We start from the raw sequence: 23,552 nt of genomic DNA, 5'->3' as shown, positions 1-23,552 counted from the left end.
ACATGGTTGGGGTGCAGGGGGCTATGTGGAGAAGTTGTGCAATGTCACCTGGGAGACACTGAGCTGTCATCTCCTTTTGGCTTTTAAATTCTTCAATTCTGTCTCACTACCAGTTACAAGAGTCACACTGGAAGCAAGAGTGGAAGCAAATACAAGACACTTCCAGGAATCCTGTATGTACCCACAGGAAGTAAATGATATTTTCAATTACCTAAAAATCCTTGAAGCAATCCCTCAGGTCACTGCATGAAAATATTTTTAATTGTGAGAACTGCAACATTGAGGTAGCTGAATTCTTCCACTGTGTTCCACAACATACAAGTGTGTTAGAAATAATGTTTTTAATGTGGTGTTGAGGTTAGAAGGTCAGTGTAGAATGAAGAAAGAATGAACATAGTCAGAAAACAATGCGAACAGCAAACAAATGGCCAGGCACTGACCAAGACCAGCCTTTGGCAATGAACAGGATAGAGAAACAATTCTGATCACAGAAGTGAGATCCAACAACCTGCGCAGAATGTAGTTCCTTACCATCGAAGCCATCGTCTCCTTCGGTCATCAGTTCATCATCAGAGCAGATGCTCAGTACATTCACCAACATCTCAGTCACTATAGCAAAGACAGAGAGAAGTTTAAAAATAAATCAGCCAAACAGACAATTACCTCAGAACTAAATGCAGACAAGGACAGTCCGCTCACCCGGGGAGGAGGGTGGTTCGTGAGGGCAGCAGCAGGTGCTCAATGTGAAGGCAGGATTTGTTCTTTCCCTATTGTACTTTTCTCAGACTGATTTACAAACTTCAGTCGACCATTCCCATTCTGCTTGAACATAACTCATACCACTGGCCTCTCTCTTCACATTACATACGAAGAACAAAAGAACTTGCATTCGTATAGCACCTTTCACTTTATCAAGGCATCCCAAAGTGCTTTACCATCGATCCGGGTCTTTTGAAACGTAGTCACGTCCTGGAGCAGCCCGTAAACAACAACAATCAGTAAAATCTTTTCTAGCCGCTCGGGGACAAACATTAGCCAGAAACTCCCTTTCTCTTTTTCAGAGTAATATCTAAGACAGGATGGGTCTTGGTTTAATGTTTCATCCGAAGGACAGTGCTTCAAGCAACACAGCATTCTGTCAGTGTGGAGTCAGCCTGTGTCCATTTCTTTAGGCAGGAGTGTGAATCCACACATTCTGACTGACAGATGAGAGAGCGTGTTGCTTTCTAAGCAAAATCTGATATCAGTCATTTGTCTCAAACTCCTTCACTCACTCACCTGCATGCTCAGTCTCTCTAGGGACAGTGGCACTGTCTCATGGAGGAGAGGTTGAATAGCTGTACCCACTGGAGTTTAGAATAATGAGGGGGTGACCTTATTGAAATATACAGGAGTCTTTAGGGACTTGACAGGATAGGTCTGGAAAGATTGTTTCCCTTTGTGAGTGTGTCTAGGATCAGACGGCATTACCTCAGAATAAAGGAACACAAATTCAAGACAGAGATGAGGAATTTCTTCTGAGGGAAGTGAATCTGTGGAATTCTTTACCATAGAGAGCTGTTGAAGCCGGACCATTAAGTATATTCAAGAGAGAGAAAAACAGATTTTTATCCAGAAAGGAAATCACAGGTTACAAAAAGGAAAATAGCGTTGAGGATTATCAGATCAACCATGATCACTTTAAATGGTGCAGCAGATTCAACGGGCTGAATGACCTATTTCTGTCACATACCCCCAGGTCTGTCATAAAATCAGTCAATGGCTTGTCTTCTTGACAACAGTGTGGACATTCATCACATAGTGACTAACATTAATATGCTGCTGTTAGTGATTCAAGCTTCTGGGGCCCATCTCCTGCACTAATGTGGAAATCAGTGTTTCAAACTTATGTTGTGGAACGGAGTTGCTAATCTCTTTTGTGTCTGTATGGAGCTGAGGGAGTCCCAATGCTTTATGAGATGAACAGCTCGGCAGTGCTACAGATAGCGATGGTGCTGCGTAACATGTGGAAGTTGCCTCAATCCATTCCCTCAGGAGTATACACAAAATAGATTTGCTGCTTTGTAATTCCAGCTAGTACAGTCTCACTTTCCAGCCCTTCCCTTGAGCTTTTTATTGGCCTACACTCAGATTGCTTTCCACTCTAGACTGTTGCATTTACGGAGTGTACTGACACAGGAAAATATGACTGTAGCAATTACATTTTAACTTCTCCCTCAACAAAATTAAACCAATCAATTGTGAACCTTCAGACTTTGGAGTTAGTTCCACATGTGGCTGAGCCAATATTGGAGAAAAGTTTCCTGCTGGATTGGATTTGGAAGTGAAACAATGTAAATCACGGCGAGGTGTATCTCAGATTTCAGCAACCACGCATCCTAGATTTCTCTCTTTCTCGGTCTCATTTTGAACAAGAGCCATGTGCGCTTATATTGTGCCTTCAATGTAAGTACTTCAAAGGAATATTACAGGCCATTCGGATGGGTGACCAAAACCTCCCTTAAAAATGCAGATTTTAGGGAGCATCTAAAGGGGGGGGGGCATGGGAGGCAGGGGTGGGAGAGGGTGTGGGAGGCGGGGGTGGGAGGGGGCGTAGGGGGGCAGAGCGACGAAGCAAAGGAGACAGAGATGGAAGGGGGAGGAGGAGAGAACGAGAAAGATGTGGGAGGGAATCTTGGAGTTTAGGACTCTAGCAGCTGTTGGCTGTTAGAGTCTAGCAGCTGTTGGCACCCCCACCGCCCGCGCCCCCCTCCCAGTCACTAAATGTGGAACAATAGACATTAGGAACCCAAGGGGCCAGAACTATTCAGAGTGCAGGCACTTTGGAGGGTATTGGGGATGTATACAGTTGTCAAGATAGAAACCACTGCATTGTCTCTCCCTAACTCTCACTTTTTTTTAATATTTCGGTGAGTGAATTTTTAAAAATGAGGACTCTTGCAGTTCATTGAGAGGTGTGTGGGTTATAGGGGGATGGGTCTGGGTGGGATGCTTCAAGGGGCGGTGTGGGCTTGTTGGGCCGAAGGGCCTGTTTCCACACTGTAGGGAATCTAATCTAATCATATCATTGAATGTACTGTTAGAAGCAGCTTAACGTGGGACACAATGAGAACGGATTCGGTCTTCATTCACCTGCAGGAACTTTACAACAATCATTAACAGGCACAAAACCTCCACAAGTGAAATGCAGCAGGTGAACACTAGTACCCACAGCCATTAGAGGCAGTAGAGAGAGAGATGCTTTAACTTGTGTAAGCTGCCTCTAATGGGGTTAAAGTTGTTACACAGTTTGTACAAACTGCAGAGGCTGGAGAATCTGAGATAATAATGTGTAGATCTGGATAAACACATCAGGGCAAGAAGAATCAGAGAAGCAGGAAAGCTGACGTTTTGGGCCTAGACCCTTCTTCTGAAAGTTAGCAAACAGCTTAAATAGCTTGGCAGAATCTGTGAAGAAAATCAAGAGTTAAAGTTTCTGGAATGGTGACCCTTCTTCGGAACTGATGACAGCTAGGAAATTGTCAGGTTATATGCAGGAATTAGGGTAGGGGCAGAGGGGATAAGGAGTGAATGATAGGTGGGGATAGAGCCTAAAGAGAGAGAATAGCAGTTGGACAGAGTTGATAACGATCTGGCTGGGAGGGTGAATAGCTGTTAATGCGGAACAAAAACAAAGTTGCTGGAAAAGCTCAGGAGGTCTGGCAGCATCTGTGAAGGCAAAAACAGAGTTAGTGTTTTGGGTCTCGTGACCCTTCCTCAGAACTGTTAATGGGGACCGTTAATGACGAACAACAGGGTGTGTAATGGCAGACTGTGGTAACTAGGCCTGGTGTGTGGGGTTGGGGGCTGCGACATGGGAGAGTTTAGGCCCTAAAATTATTGAACCCGATATTGAGTCCGGAGGGCTTTCGGGTCCCCAAGCCGAAAATGAGATGCTGTTCTTCCAACTTGTGCTGGAACACTGCAGCAAGCCAGAAACAGAGATGTTGACCAGGGAACAGGGTGGTGCATTGAAGTGACAGGCAACAGGAATCTCAGGGTCTTTTTTATAAGCAGAATGTAGATGTTCTACGAAGCGGTCACCCAGTCTATGCTTCGTTTCGCCAGTGTAGAGGAGACCACATCGTGAGCAGCGAATACAGTAGACTAGATTCTGGGAAGTGCGGGTGAAGCGTTGCTTCACCCGGAAGGTATGTTTAGGCCCTTGGATTCTGGGAAGGGAGGAGGTACATGGCCAGGTGTTCCAGAATCATGTTCCCCTCCCCTCTCTTGTCTGCCTTCTGCAGGGACTGTTCCCTCTGGGACGCCCTGGCCCAACTCTTCCTTCTCTCCCACCTCCAGCCCCCACAAACCCCACGCACCCCCACCTCCCCCCAACCACAACCCACCCACAGCCCCACGGCACCTTCCCCTGTAATTGCTGAGAGTGTAACACCCACCCATCCCGCTGAACTTTTCCAGCAGCTTCTGTTTTTGTTCCTGATTTACAGCATCCAGAGATTTTTATTTAAATAGTTCCCTTTGTTGGGCCAGAGGTTGCATTACTTGAGTAATATCATACTGTTGAAAAGGAACTTACACTGTTTAGTTCCAATAGTAAACTCATACGATGAGCTGGATGAGCACTTAATCTACAAACCCAGCAGTGTTCAGAAGGCACAGGGAGTGTGAAGAGGTGCCATTTGGTTGAAGAAAACGGTGGATTTCCATTCATAAAACATCAAATTCTAGAGATTCACAATATTCAATGTGTGTCCTACACCTTTGCAGGTGCTGGTGATCTGTACCTGCTTCGTTAACATATTGGTTATAGCTGGAGCAAATTACTGCACGTTCTGTTTAACATTTAAACAGACGAGCCACAATAGGAATTTTGATTTTCAATGTCGAGTCACTGACAGACCTGCACTTGTCTAGTTTCTTTCCCAGTTTCAGGGTATCCCAGAATCTTTAAAACAGCTACAATAGCTGTGAAAGTGCAGTTATGATGTGGGGAAACACAGTTGATAAATTCTGCAAGGCACAATCCCACAGAGAGCAACTCATGCCCAGGCAATCTGCTGTAGCGATGATGGTTGAGAGATGTATATTTCCCAGATCAACAGGGAGAAATCCTTTGCTCTTCTTTGTGCTAGCGTTTGGATTTTTCCAATATCTCCCTGTCAACAGGGAGGGGACCTCAGTTTGAAGCCTGATCTGTAAGAAGATATCCTCTGAGTGTCTGCAGCCTGCTAGCACTGGGAGGATGACTGTGCATAAGTCTCGGTCGGGGGGGGGGGGTCACAATCTTGGAGCATCAAACCCAGCAGCGTGCTACCCTCCAACCACAATGAGTGCCAGCCCCTCCGACACCGTCACATACCTTTCTCTCCAACAAATGGCAAAGACCAAGTGAAGACATCCATGAAGTTGGGCAGCCAATAGGGATGAGGGGAACAATTGAACTGTCGAATGTTCATGACATTGTTTTCATATTTCAAAACCGCAGCTGGAAAATATTAAAGTAACAAGGGAAAGGAGGATCAGCAAATCTCTGTAAAGATCAAAAACATGAGCAAGGATAAAATAAAACCATTTGCTCAAATCTACTGCTTAATCGTTTGTCATTTTACTGTCCTAGAAGCTCAGAGTCATAGACATGTACAGCACAGAAACAGACCCTTCGGTCCCACTCGTTCATGCTGACCAGATATCCTAATCTCATCTAGTCCCATTTGCCAGCATTTCGTCCCTATCTCCGTCAACCGTTCCTATTCACATACCCATCCTTGTGTAACTGTACCAGCCTCCACCACCTCCTCTGGCAGCTCATTCCATACACGCACCACCCTCTGTGTGAAAATGTTTCCCCTTAGGTCCCTTTTAAATCTTTCCTCTCTCACCTTAATCCTACGCTCTTTAGTTTTGGATTCTCCTACCCAAGGAAAAAGGCCTGGCTATTCACCTTCACCATGCCCCTTAATGATTTTATAAATCTCTATAAGGTCACCCCTCAGCCCCCCACGCTCCAGGGAAAATAGCCCCAGTCTATTCACCCTCTCCCTGTAGCTCAAACCCTCCAACCCTGGCAACATCCTTGTAAATCTTTATTGAACCCTTTCAAGTTTCACAACATCCTTCCTATAGCAGGGAGAGCAGAATTGCATGCAGTATTCCAACAGTGCCCTAACCAATGCCCTGTACAGCCTAACATGACTTCCAACTCCTATATTCAATGTTCTGACCAATGAAGGCAAGTGTGCCAAACGCCTTCTTCATCACCATCTACCTGAGAGTCGACTTTCAAGGAACTTTGTAATTGCATCCCAGGTCTCTTTTGCTTGGCAACACTCCCCAGGGCCCTACCATTACCGGTATAAGTCCTGCCCTGGCTTGTCTTACCAAAATGCAACATCTCACATTTATCTACATTAAACTCCATCTGCCACTCCTTAGTCCACTGGCCCATCTGATCAAGGTCCACTGTACTCTGCGATAACCTTCTTCACTGTCAACTATACTAGCTATTTTAATATTATCTGCAAACTTACTAAACATACTTCCTATACTCACATCCAAATCATTTATATCAATAACAAAAAGCAATGGGCCCAGCACCATTGGAATCATCATTGGATTCTGTTCAGGATGCTGGAATGAACATGGACGAGGTAATATCACGGAGTTGGGGGGGGGGGGGGGGGCATGGCCCCAGTGTGTAAGGGCACTTGCTAAAGCTGTACCTCCCTTTATTCCAGAATTATTTAAACTAAAGCCTTCGCAATCGTTACTGAGGGTGGCCTAGATGTGGGGGTGCCGGTGTTGGGCTGGGGTGGACACGGTCAAAAATCACATGACATTGGGCTATAGTCCAACAGGTTTATTTGAAAACACAAACTGGGGACTGTAACCCAGTGTCATGTGACTTTTGACTTTATAGCAGAAGCACAGCAAAGGTTTACCAGAATTATTCCTGGGTTGGCAGGGTTGATGAATAGGGGGGAGACTGGATCAGTTAGGATTATATTCACTGGAGCTCAGAAAAATGAGATGGGACTTCATAGAAACCTATAAAATTCCAACAGGTCTAGACAGGAAAGATGTTCCAGCTGACCAAGGGTCACAGTCTAAGGATACAGGGTAGTTCATTTAGGACTGAGATGAGGAGAAATGTCTTCACCCAGAGAGTAGGGAGCCTGTAGAACACACTGTCACTGAAATTGGCTAAGGCCAAAACATTGAATGTTTTCAACAAGAAGTTAGATATAGTTCTCAGGAGTAAGGGGTTCAAAGGGTGTGGGGAGAAAGCAGGAACAAGATCTGAGCTGGATTATCAACCATGATCACATTGAAAAGTGCAGCAGGCTTGAAGGGCTGAATGGCCTACTCCAGCTCCTATTGTCTACGCCTGTATTTTTTTCTACTTTCCCATACTAACCATTTCACAGCATGGGCAGTGTATCACTTGGAGTGTTAACAAACTCAAATGGGTTGGTGGGAATGGAGTGCCCTGGCCATTCCAGCTGCCCTCTCCATGTGGAAGTCTTCCCAGGTGGCTATAACACCCAGGGGCTGGATTTCTCCAAACACTCTCCTCAGCATCAGCTTCCAGTTTGATGCACAAATATCATCTTGAAAAGCATTTTTAGCCGTATATTTAATGGATCATACAAAACGCTGACATTCTTAATAATTTCAAACTCACTACATGCAAATAATCAGCATATTTTTGTTTGGGTCTCAGAAAGCACATGGACAGACTGCAAACAAATACCAGGGCCTCCAATTTTTAGTAGTCTTACATGTTATAATAAAAAATGGGAGCAAAAGTAGGCCATTCAGCTCACTAAAGCCTACTCCACCATCAGTTATCCCACAGCTGACCTGATAATCCTCATCTTCACTTTCCTGCCTTTTCCCCGTAAGCCTCGATTCCCTTAATGATTAAATATCTGTCTGCCTCAATCTTGGATGTACTTAACGACCCACCTTCAACAGTCCTTTGTGGTAAAGAGTTCAAAATATTCCCTCCCCTCAGGTGCGTGGAACAGTCCCTCTTCCGCACCTACACAGGCCCCAAACCCCACCTCTTCCTCCGTTACATTGATGACTGTATCAGCACCGCCTCTTGCTCCCCAGAGGAGCTCGAACAGTTCATCCACTTCACCAACACCTTCCACCCCAACCTTCAGTTCACCTGGGCCATCTCCAGCACATCCCTCACCTTCCTGGATCTCTCAGTCAACCAGCTTGTTACTGATGTCCATTTCAAGCCCACTGACTCCCACAGCTACCTAGAATACACCTTCTCCCACCCAGCCTCCTGCAAAAATTCCATCCCCTATTCCCAATTCCTCCGCCTCCGCCGCATCTGCTCCCACGATGAGGCATTCCACTCCCGCACATCCCAGATGTCCAAGTTCTTCAAGGACCGCAACTTTCCCCCCTCAGTGGTCGAGAACGCCCTTGACCGCGTCTCCCGCATTTCCCGCAACACATCCCTCACACCCCGCCCCCGCCACAACCGCCCTAAGAGGATCCCCCTCGTTCTCACACACCACCCCACCAACCTCCGGATACAACGTATCATCCTCCGACACTTCCGCCATCTACAGTCCGACCCCACCACCGAAGACATTTTTCCATCCCCACCCCTGTCTGCTTTCCGGAGAGACCACTCTCTCCGTGACTCCCTTGTTCGCTCCACACTGCCCTCCAACCCCAACACACCCGGCACCTTCCCCTGAAACCGCAGGAAATGCTACACTTGCCCCCACACCTCCTCCCTCACCCCTATCCCAGGCCCCAAGATGACTTTCCACATTAAGCAGAGGTTCACCTGCACATCTGCCAATGTGGTATACTGCATCCACTGTACCCGGTGTGGCTTCCTCTACATTGGGGAAACCAAGCGGAGGCTTGGGGACCGCTTTGCAGAACACCTCTGCTCGGTTCGCAATAAACAACTGCACCTCCCAGTCGCAAACCATTTCCACTCCCCCCTCCCATTCTTTAGATGGCATGTCCATCATGGGCCTCCTGCAGTGCCACAATGATGCCACCAGAAGGTTGCAGGAACAGCAACTCATATTCCGCTTGGGAACCCTGCAGCCCAATGGTATCAATGTGGACTTCACCAGCTTCAAAATCTCCCCTTCCCCCACCACATCCCAAAACCAGCCCAGTTCGTCTCCTCCCCCCACTGCACCACACAACCAGCCCAGCTCTTCCCCTCCACCCACTGCATCCCAAAACCAGTCCAACCTGTCTCTGCCTCCCTAACCTGTTCTTCCTCTCACCCATCCCTTCCTCCCACCCCAAGCCACACCTCCATCTCCTACCTACTAACCTCATCCCACCTCCTTGACCTGTCTGTCTTCCCTGGACTGACCTATCCCCTCCCTACCTCCCCACCTATACTCTCCTCTCCACCTATCTTCTTTTGTCTCCATCTTCGGTCCGCTTCCCCCTCTCTCCCTATTTATTCCAGAACCCTCACCCCATCCCCCTCTCTGTTGAAGGGTCTCGGCCCGAAACATCAGCTTTTGTGCTCCTGAGATGCTGCTGGGCCTGCTGTGTTCACCCAGCCTCACATTTTATTATCCTGTTGAGTAGATCATGTTTAACATTCACCAGCCTTTACAATATTCCAGAACCTTAAAGTCAAAGGTCAGACACAAACTCTCACTACCAATGGCCGCTCATTGAAGAGCACAGAACAACAGTACAGCACAGTACAGACCCTTCGGCCCACGAGGTTGTGCTGAACTTTTACCCGAAACCTAAGGTCTATCCAACCTCCACCCCTACATTATACTATCACCCATATGCCTATCTAATAGCCGCTTAAATGCCCCTAATGAGGCCAGCTCCACTACCCTCTCTGGCAATGCATTCCACGCCCCGACCACTCTCTGAGTAAAGAACCTACCGCTGACGTCTCCCTGATATCTAGCTCCATTCACTTTAAAACTATGCCCCCTCATAATAGCTATCCCCACCCTAGGAAACAGTCTCTGGCTGTCTACTCTATCTATACCTCTGATCATTTTGTAGACTGGTGGATGTCTCCATCCTGATGTTAGACCTACTGTCATCTCCTGGACTGATAGTGCTGTCAATTTTCTCAGAAATATAAAATACCTAGTGTCGTAGGACTCAAAATGTCAACTCTGCTTTCTCTCCACAGATGCTGCCAGACATGCTGAGTTTCTCCAGCAATTTCTGAGTCTGTTTCTCATTTTCAGAATCTGCGGCTCTTTGGGTTTTTTGGGCAATGACAATTAGTGATGTTGGAGAAGGTTTTACAATATTGGGGAGGACTTTATTGTCAGCTTTGTTTTCCAGTTGACATCATAACCAAAGATCCTGAAGACCCGAATCCTATCACTAGGCCAAGCATAAAACACTGTGTGACACCATTTCACACAACAGCACATCAAACTATTTTCAGTGATTTTCCTTCTATTAGTTCAAATGTGCAGCTAGTGACCACAGAAACATTATGATTCTTAAGAAAGAGTAAAGTGAACAGACAGCATTAAAGTGGGAGGCTCAGTAGTCAGAACTTCTAGGGACCCGGGTTCGATTCCAGCCCTCGGCGAGTGTCCGTACCCAGTTTGCACGTTCTCCCCGTGTCTGCGTGGGTTTCCTCCGGGTGCTCCGGTTTCCTCCCACAGTCCAAAGATGTGCAGGCTAGGCTAGATTGGCCACGCTAAGTTGCCCATAGTGTCCAGGGATGTGCATGCTAAGTGAGTTAGACATGGGGAAGGCAGGGTTACGGGGTGGATCTGAGTGGGATGCTCTTCTGAGGGATTCAATGGGCTGAATAGCCTGCTTTCATCCTGTAGGACTTCTATGAAAAATTCAAATTGCAGAAGTGTAACTAGGGTCTGCCATTATCTACAAAACCGGGTGTACTGGCACTATACACCAGGGGGCCCTCCAGACCCAGCAATTAATCTCCTGCAAACCTTTCCAAATTAATGGAGTTATAATATTTCTTTTATCAAAATAATTCTATTCCTTTCAAACTCCATGGCAGATTAAGGAGTTAAGAACCTCCTCACACACGTTAATTCCTTCACTCCTGCTCAACCCTAAATTTCAACTTTGTCATTAATTTAAAGAAAAACAGCAACTCCAAGACATATTATCACAACACATCTCAAACAAAAACACTCCAAAAGCAAATCTCAGTTACATGTCGAAGAGGAAACACTCAGTTCCCCCACGAGCAGGGTTCAAATGTGGATTTAACAGAGAGGTTCACAATTAGCAGGGGCTCCTCTACTGGCAGCAGAGGGTCAGAAGGAGAAGAACACAAACATATAGAAATTTGTAAAAGAACTAGGGAGGGGCCATGGAAACACATTCAGCAATAATGTTCAAAAGGAAACCAGACAAAAACTCAACAAAGAAGCATTCTGCGGCCAATGGGGAAGCAGCAGGCCGACTGGGATCAACTGGCTAGCTTTTCCAGAGAACTAGCACAGACCACTGGGCTGAATGGCCGCCTGTGCTGCATGATTCCATGAGGCAAGAATTCAGTCCATGCAGAGTAACAGGCAGCAACTGTGATCCTCACAGCACAGATCTGAACTTTATATTTTCAACACTGCTAAACATTTATCAGCTTGATGGCCAAGCATTTAGCTTTCAAACAGAAACTGGAAAGCAGCTGGATAGAAAGTAACAGGAGCGTGCACAAGTTATCCAGCCCCTTGGCTTTACTCTACCATTCATGACACTCTCAGCTGATTCCCAGCCTCAACTCCACTTCCTCACACACTCACCACATTCCTCCATTCTCTGAAAGGCCAAAACCCATCTCCCATCTCCACCCCAGTGGAGAGATTCCGAAGATTCATGATTCAATGAGGAAAGGTGGTTCCCCTCATCTCCACCCAAACCGATCGCTCCCTTATCTGATTCCCAGGTGCTACGTTCTAAACAATACCTGAATAGCTGCTTTCTCAAAACGCCTTCAGACCTGCCAATCAGATCACCTCTCAATCTTCCAAACTCCAAATCCACTAGGAATGCCATATCCCTATCCCTGTACTCATCCCTGGAACACCTGAACAACAAAGACACCTACGTCAGGCTCCTGCTCATTGACTACAGCTCTGCCTTCAACATCATTATCCCCTCCAGACTGATCTCAAAACTGTGCGACTTTGGTCTCAGCTCCACCCTCTGTAGCTGGATCCTCAGGCTTCTGACCCATGGGCTGCAATCAGTGAGAACGGGTACCTGCACCTTCTTTACAATAACACTCAACAATGGAGCCCCCCCAAAGAATGCATCCTCAGCCCCCTGCTGTACTCCATGTACGTGTATGACCGTGTTGCCAAATTCCAAATAAACGCCATCTGCAAGTTCGCTGACAACACACCATAGTTGGACAGATATCTAACGAAGGTGAGTATACAGAAGGGAGATAGAGGGCTTGGTGATGTGGTACAATGAAAACAATATGTCTCTTCATGTCAGCAAAACTAAAGAATTGATCGTTGAGATCAGGAAGAAAGGAAGAGAACATGCCCCCATCTACATTGACAGAACTGAGGTTGAGAGGGTGGAGAGCTTCAAGTTCCTCAGAGTGACGATAACTGATGACCTGTCCTGGAATTCCCATGTAAATGTGATGGTCACAAAGGCACAACAATGCCTCTTCTTCCTCGGCTAGCTCAGGAAATTTGCTATGTCCATCATGTCCCTCACCAACTCCAACAGATACATCATTGAAAACAAACTGCCCGGTGCATAACAGCCTGGTACGGCAACTGCTGTGCCCAGGACCGTAAGAAACTACAGAAGGTGGTGTGCACAGCCCAGACCATCGCAGAAACCAACCTTCCACCCATGGACTCTATTTACACAGCTCACTGCTGCAGAAAGGCAGCCAAAGATCCATCGCACCCTGGGAATGATCTCCTACTATCTCTTCCATCAGGCAGAAGATATAGAAGCCTGGACTAGCAGGTTCAGGAACAGCTTCTTCCCGGCCGTTATCAGATCAATGAATGGACTCTCCAGCCTCAAATAATGCTGATCTTGCTAACTTTGATCTTGCCTAGCGCAGCTCTGTGCAATGTAACCTCTAAGTGTTTTTGATCTGTGCATCCTTTGCTTACTCTGATCTGCCTGTACCGCTCGTAAGCAAAGCTTTTCACTGTATTTTAGTATAAAAGCCAGTAAATAAATATCAAACACCATTTACTCATCGTAGAACAAGCCCTTTACTCTTGGTGCCCAGAAGTAAGTTTCTCTGAGAGCCCCCATCATGATTACTTCTATTGCAATGAAACCAGAACAAGCCACTGTACCCAGGCAGAGAGCGAACGCAGGGGAGAAAGTGAGCATGGTAGACAGCGAGCGAGAGGGAGCCCAGTAGAGAGAGAGAAAGACAGAGAGAGAGGAGAGAGAGAGGAGAGAGAGAGGAGAGAGAGAGGGGAGAGAGAGGGGAGAGAGAGGGGAGAGAGAGGGGAGAGAGAGGGGAGAGAGAGGGGAGAGAGAGGGGAGAGAGAGGGGAGAGAGAGGGGAGAGAGAGGGGAGAGAGAGGGGAGAGAGAGGGGAGAGAGAGGGGAGAGAGAGGGGAGAGCGCGAGAGAGCGCGAGAGAGCGCGAGAGAGCGCGAGAGAGCGCGAGAGAGCGCGAGAGAGCGCGAGAGAGCGCGAGAGAGCGCGAGAGAGCGCGAGAGAGAGACAGAGCGAGAGCGAGCGCTGTAGAGAGAGAGAGAGAGACAGAGAGAGAGAGAGAGAGAGAGAGAGAGAGAGACAGAGCGAGAGCGAGCACGAGAGAGAGAGCGAGCGATAGCGAGCGCAGTAGAGAGAGAGAGAGAGCGCAGTAGAGAGAGAGAGAGAGAGAGAGCGCGGTTACAGAGGTGGAGCGAGAGCGAGCGCGGTTACAGAGGTGGAGCGAGAGCGAGCGCGGTTACAGAGGTGGAGCGAGCGTAAGCGCGGTTACAGAGGTGGAGCGAGCGTGAGCGCGGTTACAGAGGTGGAGCGAGCGTGAGCGCGGTTACAGAGGTGGAGCGAGCGTGAGCGCGGTTACAGAGGTGGAGCGACAGCGAGCGCGGTTACAGAGGTGGAGCGACAGTGAGCGCGGTTATAGAGGTGGAGCGACAGTGAGCGCGGTTATAGAGATGGAGCGAGAGTGTGCGCGGTTATAGAGATGGAGCGAGATCAAGAGCAAGAGCGAGTGGGGTTATAGAGATGGAGCGACAGCAAGCACAGTAGAGAGGTGGAGTGAGAGTGAGCACGGTCGAGAGCGGTTATAGAGATGGAGCGAGAGCGAGCATGGTTATAGAGATGGAGCGACTGAGTGCGGTTATAAAGATGGAGCGAAAGTGAGCGCAGTTATAGAGGTGGAGTGAGAGTGAGCGCAGTTATAGAGGTGGAGCGACAGTGAGCGCAGTTATAGAGGTGGAGCGAGAGTGCGCGCGGTTATAGAGGTGGAGCGAGAGTGCGCGCGGTTATAGAGATGGAGCGAGAGTGTGCGCGGTTATAGAGATGGAGCAAGAGTGCGTGCGGTTATAGAGATGGAGCGAGATCAAGGGCAAGAGCGAGTGGGGTTATATAGATGGAGCGACAGCAAGCACAGTAGAGAGGTGGAGTGAGAGTGAGCGCGGTCGAGAGCGGTTATAGAGATGGAGCGAGAGCGAGCGCGGTAGAGAGAAAGTGAACATGAGAGTGCGCGCGCTCGCGCCTGGGGCAGTACAAACTGTGGTTTTGCCACAGGGAGATGTTATTTGTTAGGTAAACACAGTATAGCAGGGAGAGTTTATTGAAACCCATCTCAAAGTGACTGTTGCTGTCACAAGGTTTAATGTCAGAACAGGCTTTTATTTCTTAACAAATATCTCACTCAGTTAGCAACACCAAACTTCTGAGAAGCCTTAGCCATCCTAGAGCTGTGTTTTGAAAACACCAACTGTGGCACTGTGCCAGTCATTAGCTGCAGGATTATCTTCTTACGTGTTCAAAGTGACAGAAAAATTCATCATTTTTTGATGCAAATAGAAACTTGAATAACTTCAAGATGAAACTCCATTCCTTTGCCATTGTTACTAAGCTACTTCGCAGACATTGAGATTGATATTACAAACACACTGGTTCAGTGTCTCATTGAGTTGACCTTCCCGTGTCACAGCTACCATCAGCAGCAATATACCAAACACCAGCTCTAACACTGCCTTACTCCACACAACTGCCTCCGCCGGAGCTCATTAGGACACATTCTCTCAGTCATGCCTTTGAGAGTTGCAATGCTCTCCTGACTGGCCTCCCACACAAACTTCACTCACTTTAAAAGCCAGCTGCTAGTACACTAACCTAGGCATGGTCACCCAGCAACTGGGTTGCTGCTCACCAACTGCTATTCCAGAAACCTACAATTCCACATTCCTAGCCATGTGATCAAAATTCCTGCCTGGCTCACCTCTCCCAAACTCAATCCCAATGACCATGCCAGATCCCGGTGCTCCTCCAGTTCTGGCCTTTTTCTACATTCCTGATTCCCATTGCTGTGCACCTTTGGTAGCTGTAACTTCAACTATCCTGGCTTCCACACTCGAGGACTCTCCTGAAAATGCTCTCCTAAGATACTTTTGCCAAACCTTTGGTTATCCATCACAATATTTCACACGGCTTTTTGTCACGTTTTATCTGACATTTTCTGTGCAGGCACCTTGGCATGTCTCATACGCTGCACAAATGCACAATTATTACATTGCTTTCAGTGATTCAGAATCCTCCTACAAACACTGGAGATGCAGTGAAGACAGCTGAAAATTCAACATGGGCGACGTTAGACAGGATGAAAGAGAAATCTCGTGGATTTAGTCCTTGCATTATGCAGCAAAGCATGGGGGGTGGGGGGTGGGGGTTGGTGGTGTTGGGGGGTTAAGGATGGGGGTGGCAACTTAATGTCAACTTCAACAATGTAAGCAGCTTCACGTCACATCAGGGTAAGTCGTGCTGAATGCCCACAGGTCCTCAGCCAGATCACAGGCAGTACATCATGCACCGTCAAACTGATGGGGAACACGGCTCTGAAAATAAAGATTGGTCCCTAGGGTGGGAGGGAGATAGGGTCTCTTGGATTTGAATTTGGGAGGAGGATTATCAGCTCCCATGGTACTGCTGTAAACAAAGGGCACCAGAAAAGCGATAGAGGTGTTTCGAATAACGTATTTTTAAAAAATGCTATTTGAACATTTCCCTATATTAGTTGTAGAATACAGAACATTGGGCATTTTCCCCACCCATTTTCCCCTGCCTGCCTGTCCTCTTAAGTTGGGGGGGGGGGGGGGGGGTCTGCAATATTTTGAGGGAGATCAGAGGAATTCTCCACCAAGTCCCAGGAAAAAGTCTACTGTCAGTGTCTTTGTCCTTGTTATTGTTGTTGTTTGTGGAGTATGCTGTGAACGAACTGAGCCCTTACTCTTCACCGTGTCGTACTTTGTGAGCTGCTCGTCGGCTGTAAAAAATTTTCTCAAGCTCTCAGGTGAAAGGTTCTGGACCAAAAGTAAATCTTTTTAAAATTATTAGAACACATCCTGTTTCCGGGTGAGTTTGTGGGGACTGCCCAGGATTTTTGAGGGTCGGAGGCGTGCATTTCATCTTCACAGACATCTCCCCACAAGAAAAGCACTGGAAAACTGTGCAGATAACTAACTTTACGCAACAGGGCATGTTGAGTAAAGTCGAGTTCATCAGTCGGGCTGAGCCAACTGGGATGGTATTACCGCTCCTCTCTCCGATCACTGACCTGAATATTTCCAACAGTTTGTACTTGGATTAGTTAATGCTTGGTGTTGCAGGCCAGTGTTTATTGCCCTTTCCTAATTGCCCTTGAAGTGAATGTCTTGCTCAGTCATTTCAGAGTCAAGGGACATCAGCGAGAGTCTGGCGTTACATACAGGTCAGACCAAAGACAGATGATTTCCTTTGCTGGAGGCCATTCAGCCCTTTGTGTCTGTGCTGTTGGCGAACCAGATGGATCTTTATGACAATTGATGATCACCATTTTCAGTGGTGCAGTATTAAATTTAAATTCCAACAGTCACACAAGCAATGTGCCCGGAGTTTTAGCCTAAGTCTTGTGATGTATCTGGACCGTGATACCGTCACACCATGTGTTTCTCCACCCACCCCCCAAACCCCACCTCATCCCTGAAAGTTGCCACCCAGGTTGACAGGTTGTTGCCTGGTATGGAGGGAAGGTCTTATGAGGAAAGGCTGAGGGAGTTGAGGCTGTTTTCGTTACAGAGAAGAAGGTTAAGAGGCAACTTAATAGAGACATACAAGATGATCAGAGGATTAGACAGGGTGGACAGTGAGGGCCTTTTTCCTTGGATGGTGATGGCTAGCATGAGGGGGCATAGCTTTAAATTCAGGGGTGATAGATACAGGACAGATGTCAGAGGTAGGTTCTTTACTTAGAGTGTAGTAAGGGCATGGAATGCCCGACCTGCAACAGTAGTAGACCCTGCAGCCCAATGGTATCAATGTGGACTTCACCAGCTTCAAAATCTCCCCTTCACCAACTGCATCCCAAAACCAGCCCAGCTCATCCCCTCCCCCCACTGCATCCCAAAACCAGCCCAGCTTGTCTCCGCTTCCCTAACCTGTTCTTCCTCTCACCTATCCCCTCCTCCCACCTCAAGCCGCACCTCCATTTCCCACCTACTAACCTCATACCGCCTCCTTGACCTGTCCGTCCTCCCTGGACTGACCTATCCCATCCCCACCTCCCCACCTATACTCTCTCCACCTATCTTCTTTTCTCTCCATCTTCGGTCCGCCTCCCCCACTCTCCCTATTTATTTCAGAACCTTCTCCCCATCCCCCTCTCTGATGAAGGGTCTCGGCCCGAAACGTCAGCTTTTGTGCTCCTGAGATGCTGCTTGGCCTGCTGTGTACATCCAGCTTCACACTCTGTTATCTTGGATTCTCCAACATCTGCAGTTCCCATTATCTCTGATCACAGGAGTAGACCTGCCAAGTTTAAGGGCATTTAAATGGTCATTGGATAAACATATGGATGATAATGGAATAGTGTAGGTTAGATGGGCTTTGGATTGGTTTCACAGATCGGCGCAACATCGAGGGCCGAAGGGCCTGTAGCGCGCTGTAGTGCTCTATGTTCTATCCTGCTATGGTCCAAAGAGATTGTATAATTGGTCATTTCACTTGTTCATGATTATTACAAGTGAGTCCAGTGACAATGGGTTAAGATTTTAAAGTCCAAGATTAGATTTTTAAAAGAATAGCTGAAACTTTGAATATTTTGTAAGTCAAGTTTCCACAAGTTTTAAATCGCCTGACAGAATTCCCTGCCTTAGAATCTACACATACCACTTGGCTGCTGATTTCCAGTTTAGGCAGATATTCTTAATAAATGCTACTGCCACTTCTTTCTGTCTCGAAATGATCGATGTGGCTCTGAGGAAATATCAGTTCATGTGACATTTTCACAGGAGTATAGACTCTGTTGCTATGGAAATTGCCACACATCTGTCAACATCATGCTATAATTGAATAAAATCTCTCACATAATAATGACCATGACTCATGAAAACGTTACTGTTTGAAATCTCAATATGTGAACACAAATGATATTCTCCCAATAGTATAAAAGAACCGTGGATATTGGAAGCCTGAAACAAACATAGATTGCTAGAGAAACTCAGCAGGTCTAGCGGCATTTGTGAAGAAAAAAAATGAGTTAACGTTTCGGGTCCGGTGACCCTGCCTCAGAACTGATGGTGGCTGGGAAAACGTCAGTTTATTTGCAGAAAATAGGGAGGTGGATGGAGTAGGGAGTAAACGATAGGATAGACCCCAGAGAGAAAAACAGTGGGACGAAGGAGTTGGTAACGATCAGGCTGGGAGGGTGAATAGTTGTTAATGGGGGCTGTTAGTGACTAACAACAGGGGGTGTGTAGTAGCAGGCTGTGTGGTAACAAGGACTGGTGTGTGGGGTGGGGGGCTGGGACACAGGAGAGTTTAGGCCCTAAAATTATTGAACTCAATATTGAGTCTGGAGGGCTGTAGGGTCCCCAAGTGGAAAATGAGGTGTTGTTCCTCCAGCTTGGGCTGGGCTTCACTGGAACATGCAGCAAGCCGGAGACAGAGATGTTGGCCAGGGAGCAGGGTGGTGCATTGAAGTGGCAGGCAACATGTTCTGCTCACAAAAAAGACCCTGAAGTTCTGTGAAGTGGTCACCCAGTCTACGCTTCGTTTTCCCAATGTTGACGAGAGCACGTTGTGAGCAGCCAATGCAGTAGACTAGGTTCTGGGATGTGCGGGTGAAGCTGATCCTTCACCTGGAAGGTACGTTTGGGCCTTTGGATACTGGGGACGGAGGAAGTAAATGGGCAGGTGTTGCACCTTCGCTGGTCACAGGGGAAAGTGCCGTGAGGCTTTTTTTTCAGTGGATGGTGGTGTTGGGGGTGAAGGAAGTGTGGACCAGGGTGTCCCTGAGGGAACGGTCCCTGCGGAAGGTGGACAAGGGAGAGGAAGGGAATATCGTCATTAGTTCTGAGAAAGGGTCACCGAACCAAAAACATTAACTCTGTTTTATTCCTTCACAGGTGCTGCCAGACCTGCTGAGCTTTTCTAGCAACTTCTGTTTTTGTCGTTGTTGAAGGGGGGATACCGGACTTGAAATATTAATTCTGTTTCTCCCGCCTCAGCTGCTTCATCAAAACTCGTCATGAGAGAAGAGTAAATGTTGATGTTCAGAGAGATGTGACTGTCAATAGGCCTGAATTACAGAAAATTACAGAAAATTGGCAATATACCAAGCAATGAGCAAGGTAAGTGGTGTAGCAGTATAAGAAAGTCTTCCTATAATTACATGTGCTGGGTGAGGCCACACCGAGAGTACCGAGAGGTCAACCAGGTGGACCTCATAGAACATTAACTCCCTGATTAGGGCTATTAACCTGGTTCAATCAGGGAGCCCCAGGCGCAGCCCTGAAGTGTCAGAGGGTTCTGTTCACTCTGAGCTGGCTCTGACGGAGCTGGATCAGTGTCAAGGGCTCTCTGTGTGTAAGTAAAGGGGGACCTGGTGACAGGATACCGGCCTCTGTGGAGTTATTTCAGTTTGGTATCTTTACCAAAGAAAAGTTAGACATGGCTTATAGATGGTGCCATGAAAGTTCACCAAACCAACTCCTGGGAATGAGGGCGCTTTCCCATTTGGAGGCATTGAGTAGGATAGGCCTAGATGTCAGTGTTTTAGGAGAAATGAAGGGAAGCAATCTCATTGAAGTGCACAGAATTATTCCAAAGTTGAACACAGTGGGTATGTTAGATTCGGATGAATGTTCTTGCTTCTAAGGTGTTTGCTTGGTGAGAGGCTAGAACATGTGGAAGACAGATTCAGGATAAGGGTTTGGCCATTTTGCAGTGAATTAAAGGAAGATTTCCCTAAGAGGTTTTATTGATTGAATTGGTGGTGATAGGGTTGAATGTGAAATGTGATCATATTAAACAGTAGAGTAGGCATCTGGCTCATTTCTCCTGCTCTTGGGGTCTCCAAATCATAGAATCCCTACATGTGGAAGCAGGCCATCTGGAGCTTTGGAGTCTGCACCGACACTCTGGGAAGCATCCCACCCCAACCCTGTAACCCTGCATTTCCATGGCTAACCTACCTAACCTGCACATCCCTGGTCACTGTGGGCAATTTATCATGGCCAATCCACTCTAACCTGCACATCTTCGATCAGTGGGAGGAAACTGGAGCACCCGGAGGAAACCCACGCAGAGGCAGGGACAACCTGTAAACTCCACAGAGACAGTCGCCCGAGGCTGGAATCAAATCTGGGTCCCTGGCGCTGTGAGGCTGCAGTGCTAACCACTGAGACACCATTTATAATGAATGTTCAAATTTAATACCAAGCCATAAGCCAGTCTGTTAGAATGCTGGATTTGGCAATTATTGAAAAGGAATTTGATATTTAAGACTGGCCCATTAACAAAACTGTACAATTTCACAGGAGCTCACTTAGCAAATAAAAACAAAATTAAGTTATGAATTTTGAAGCTCTTCTTTCAGACATTAATGACTTATGCAATGACAGAGGTAAACAAGTTTTCTTCAAATTAAATCAAAACTCATTCATTTTGTTATTGTGCTGTGATAAGAGAAGGATGACTGCATTTGCTTGCAGTTAGACAGGTTTTCAATCACATAACTGCTCCAATAGTCATCTTGCTTTTCTGGTTCAAACAGATAAAAACCAATCTAATAAATCTCACTCTCTTCGCCATCACTGTGTGCAGGAAAAAAATCATATTTATTCATCAGCATCTAAAAGCAAACCAGCTAAAATAAATGACTGTCTCAACACTCTACCCAACAGCTAGCCTTACTCAGGGATCAGCAACATTCATATCTAGAAAAGGCATTTTAAATTTTAGTCAAAAATGTAATCTCTCCCCAGCTGCAATGCTGCTATTCACATGCCGACCATGAACAGATTTATATTTATGAATGAGGTTTTTGTTTCACAAACATCTTGTTTATTTTGCAATCAATTTATTTTGTTACAATTTTGTAATTAACATTAAAACGATGTTTTTAATGTTAAAAAAGGAAATTGAAAGTATTAACAGTGGCTAAAAATGGGGAAAGAATTAGATGCATATTAAAAACAGATATTGGCATATTTATGCAGCTAGACCCAGAGATGAGGAACCTGAGTGAGATGGAGTGACTGGAGGGACTGGGGCAGGTCTCTTTGAAGGAGGGAGGATTGTGAGGAGACTTGAATGAGGTTTGCAAAATCACAAGGGGTCTAGACAGAGCTGAGACACACAAACTGGTCCCATTGGTGGAAGGAGTGACAACTAGGGGGCACAAAATTAAGGTGATTGCCAAAAGAAATGATAGTGACATGAGGAAAACTGTTTTCATACAGCAGGTGGTGAGGATCTCAAACGTGTTGTCCAAGGGAGCAGATTCAAAGGGGACTGGATCATTATCTGAAATGGAAAATTTGCAGGGCCAGAGGAACTAGGCAGGATATTGGTGCTAAGGAATTGTTCTTGTATGGAGTCTGTACAGATATAATGGACTCCTGCAATGTAAAGTTTTGTGATTCTACACAGCACAAATGCAGTAGAAACAAATAACTTTTATTTTAACACGATTTCTGTTGGATTTACATCGAAGTTAGGATGTGTAGGCCATTCGGCCCATCAATTCTACGCTGCCATTCAATAAGAATATGGCTGATCTCTCTGTGGTCTCAACTCTATATTCCTTCTGTTTCCACACCGGTGACTACTTGCTAGTCATGAGCCTATCACCCTTGACCCTAATGACACCATTGCCATTGCTGTCTGTGGAACACTGTTCTTGGGCAAGCTGACTGATGCCTCACTACGTTTACACCATGAAGGCTCTTGTGATGCATGTGGTTGTGTTCCTAGCCTTGGTGTCAGGAGGCCCAGGTTCAAGTCCCACCTGTTCCAGAGGTGTGTAATACCATCTATGAACAGGTGGATTAGAAAAACAGTTTGTCTTTCTCACATCATGAGGGGCTGTTCGAGTCCTTCAGGAAGCACCAGGGAGGTGATGGCCTAGTGGTATTATCGCTGAACTGTTAATCCAGAGACCCAGGTTCAAATCCCATCATGACAGATCATGGAATCTGAATTCAATAAAAATCTGTCATTACAAGCCTAATGATGATCATGAATCCATTGTCGATTGTTGGAAAAACCCATCTGGTTCACTAATGTCCTTTAGGGAAGGAAATTGCCATCCTTACCTGGTCTGGCCCACATTTGACTCTAGACCCACAGCAATGTAGTCGACTCTTAAGAGCCCTCTGGGTAATTACAGAGGGGCAAAAACCACACCCTCCACTGATGAATAAATTTGAAAAATGTAACTGCACAGCCACAGGTCTGACGCCACAGAACTCTGCTTTCAGAGCTGTGTGTAGTGATCGACAGATTTATCAATCCTCCGAGTCACTGCAGTAAGTCAAATTCAGCAGAGATATTGTTGGTACATTCGATGGTTTAAATCAACAGTTATTTTAAAAATTATTCCTTGAATCTGTTAGCTTCCCCCCTCCCACCCTAAGTTGAGAGCGAGGGTCAGATCACAGTGGTTCAATAAACACAGACATCAGGTGGCTGGGACTTGGTGAGAATGGAATTCAGATGGGATCAGCCCCAAATGTCACAACTCAATCAAACAGAAACAAGGCCTACAGACTCAAATCCCAGCTGAATGTAGGCAAGACAGAGATGGCACTAAGCTAAGGTGCAAGGAGGCAGTCTGGGTAAAACCATTTCCCAGCAAGAAAATATCTGGCCTGCCCTTAGTCAAATAGTCAGAGTTAACAAGAGATTAACTCAACAAGGGTGAAACCTTGCTCAGTTACAAACCATAGAAACAGGCCATTCAGCCCAACTGCTGTTGCTGGTTTGGACTCTACAGGAACCCCGCCCACTTGACTCCATTTCACTCCCCACATCAACATTATTGCAGGTAGGTCGGTGCAGACTGATGGGTCAAACAGCCTCTTCTTTTATGCCA

General features: G+C 46.6%; 1 protein-coding gene across 2 annotated transcripts in view; it reads right to left on the bottom strand.

Annotated features, from left to right (window-relative positions):
• LOC125451946 (protein phosphatase 3 catalytic subunit alpha) overlaps positions 1–23,552 on the bottom strand; it is a 285,163-nt gene that overhangs the window by 18,680 nt on the left and 242,931 nt on the right. For both annotated transcript variants that reach the window (XM_048529747.2, XM_048529753.2), the window contains exons 9-10: positions 5,363–5,488; positions 532–609 (exon numbers count right to left, since the gene is read on the bottom strand). In XM_048529747.2, coding sequence (XP_048385704.1) covers positions 532–609; positions 5,363–5,488 — 204 coding nt within the window. The remainder of the gene's footprint in view (positions 1–531; positions 610–5,362; positions 5,489–23,552) is intronic.

This window comes from Stegostoma tigrinum, chromosome 1 (genome assembly GCF_030684315.1).
Source record: "Stegostoma tigrinum isolate sSteTig4 chromosome 1, sSteTig4.hap1, whole genome shotgun sequence".
In the NCBI taxonomy this organism is placed as follows: Eukaryota; Metazoa; Chordata; class Chondrichthyes; order Orectolobiformes; family Stegostomatidae; genus Stegostoma; species Stegostoma tigrinum.
The sequence above is the reverse complement of the archived record's forward strand: the minus strand, read 5'-3'. Positions and strand labels throughout refer to the sequence as shown.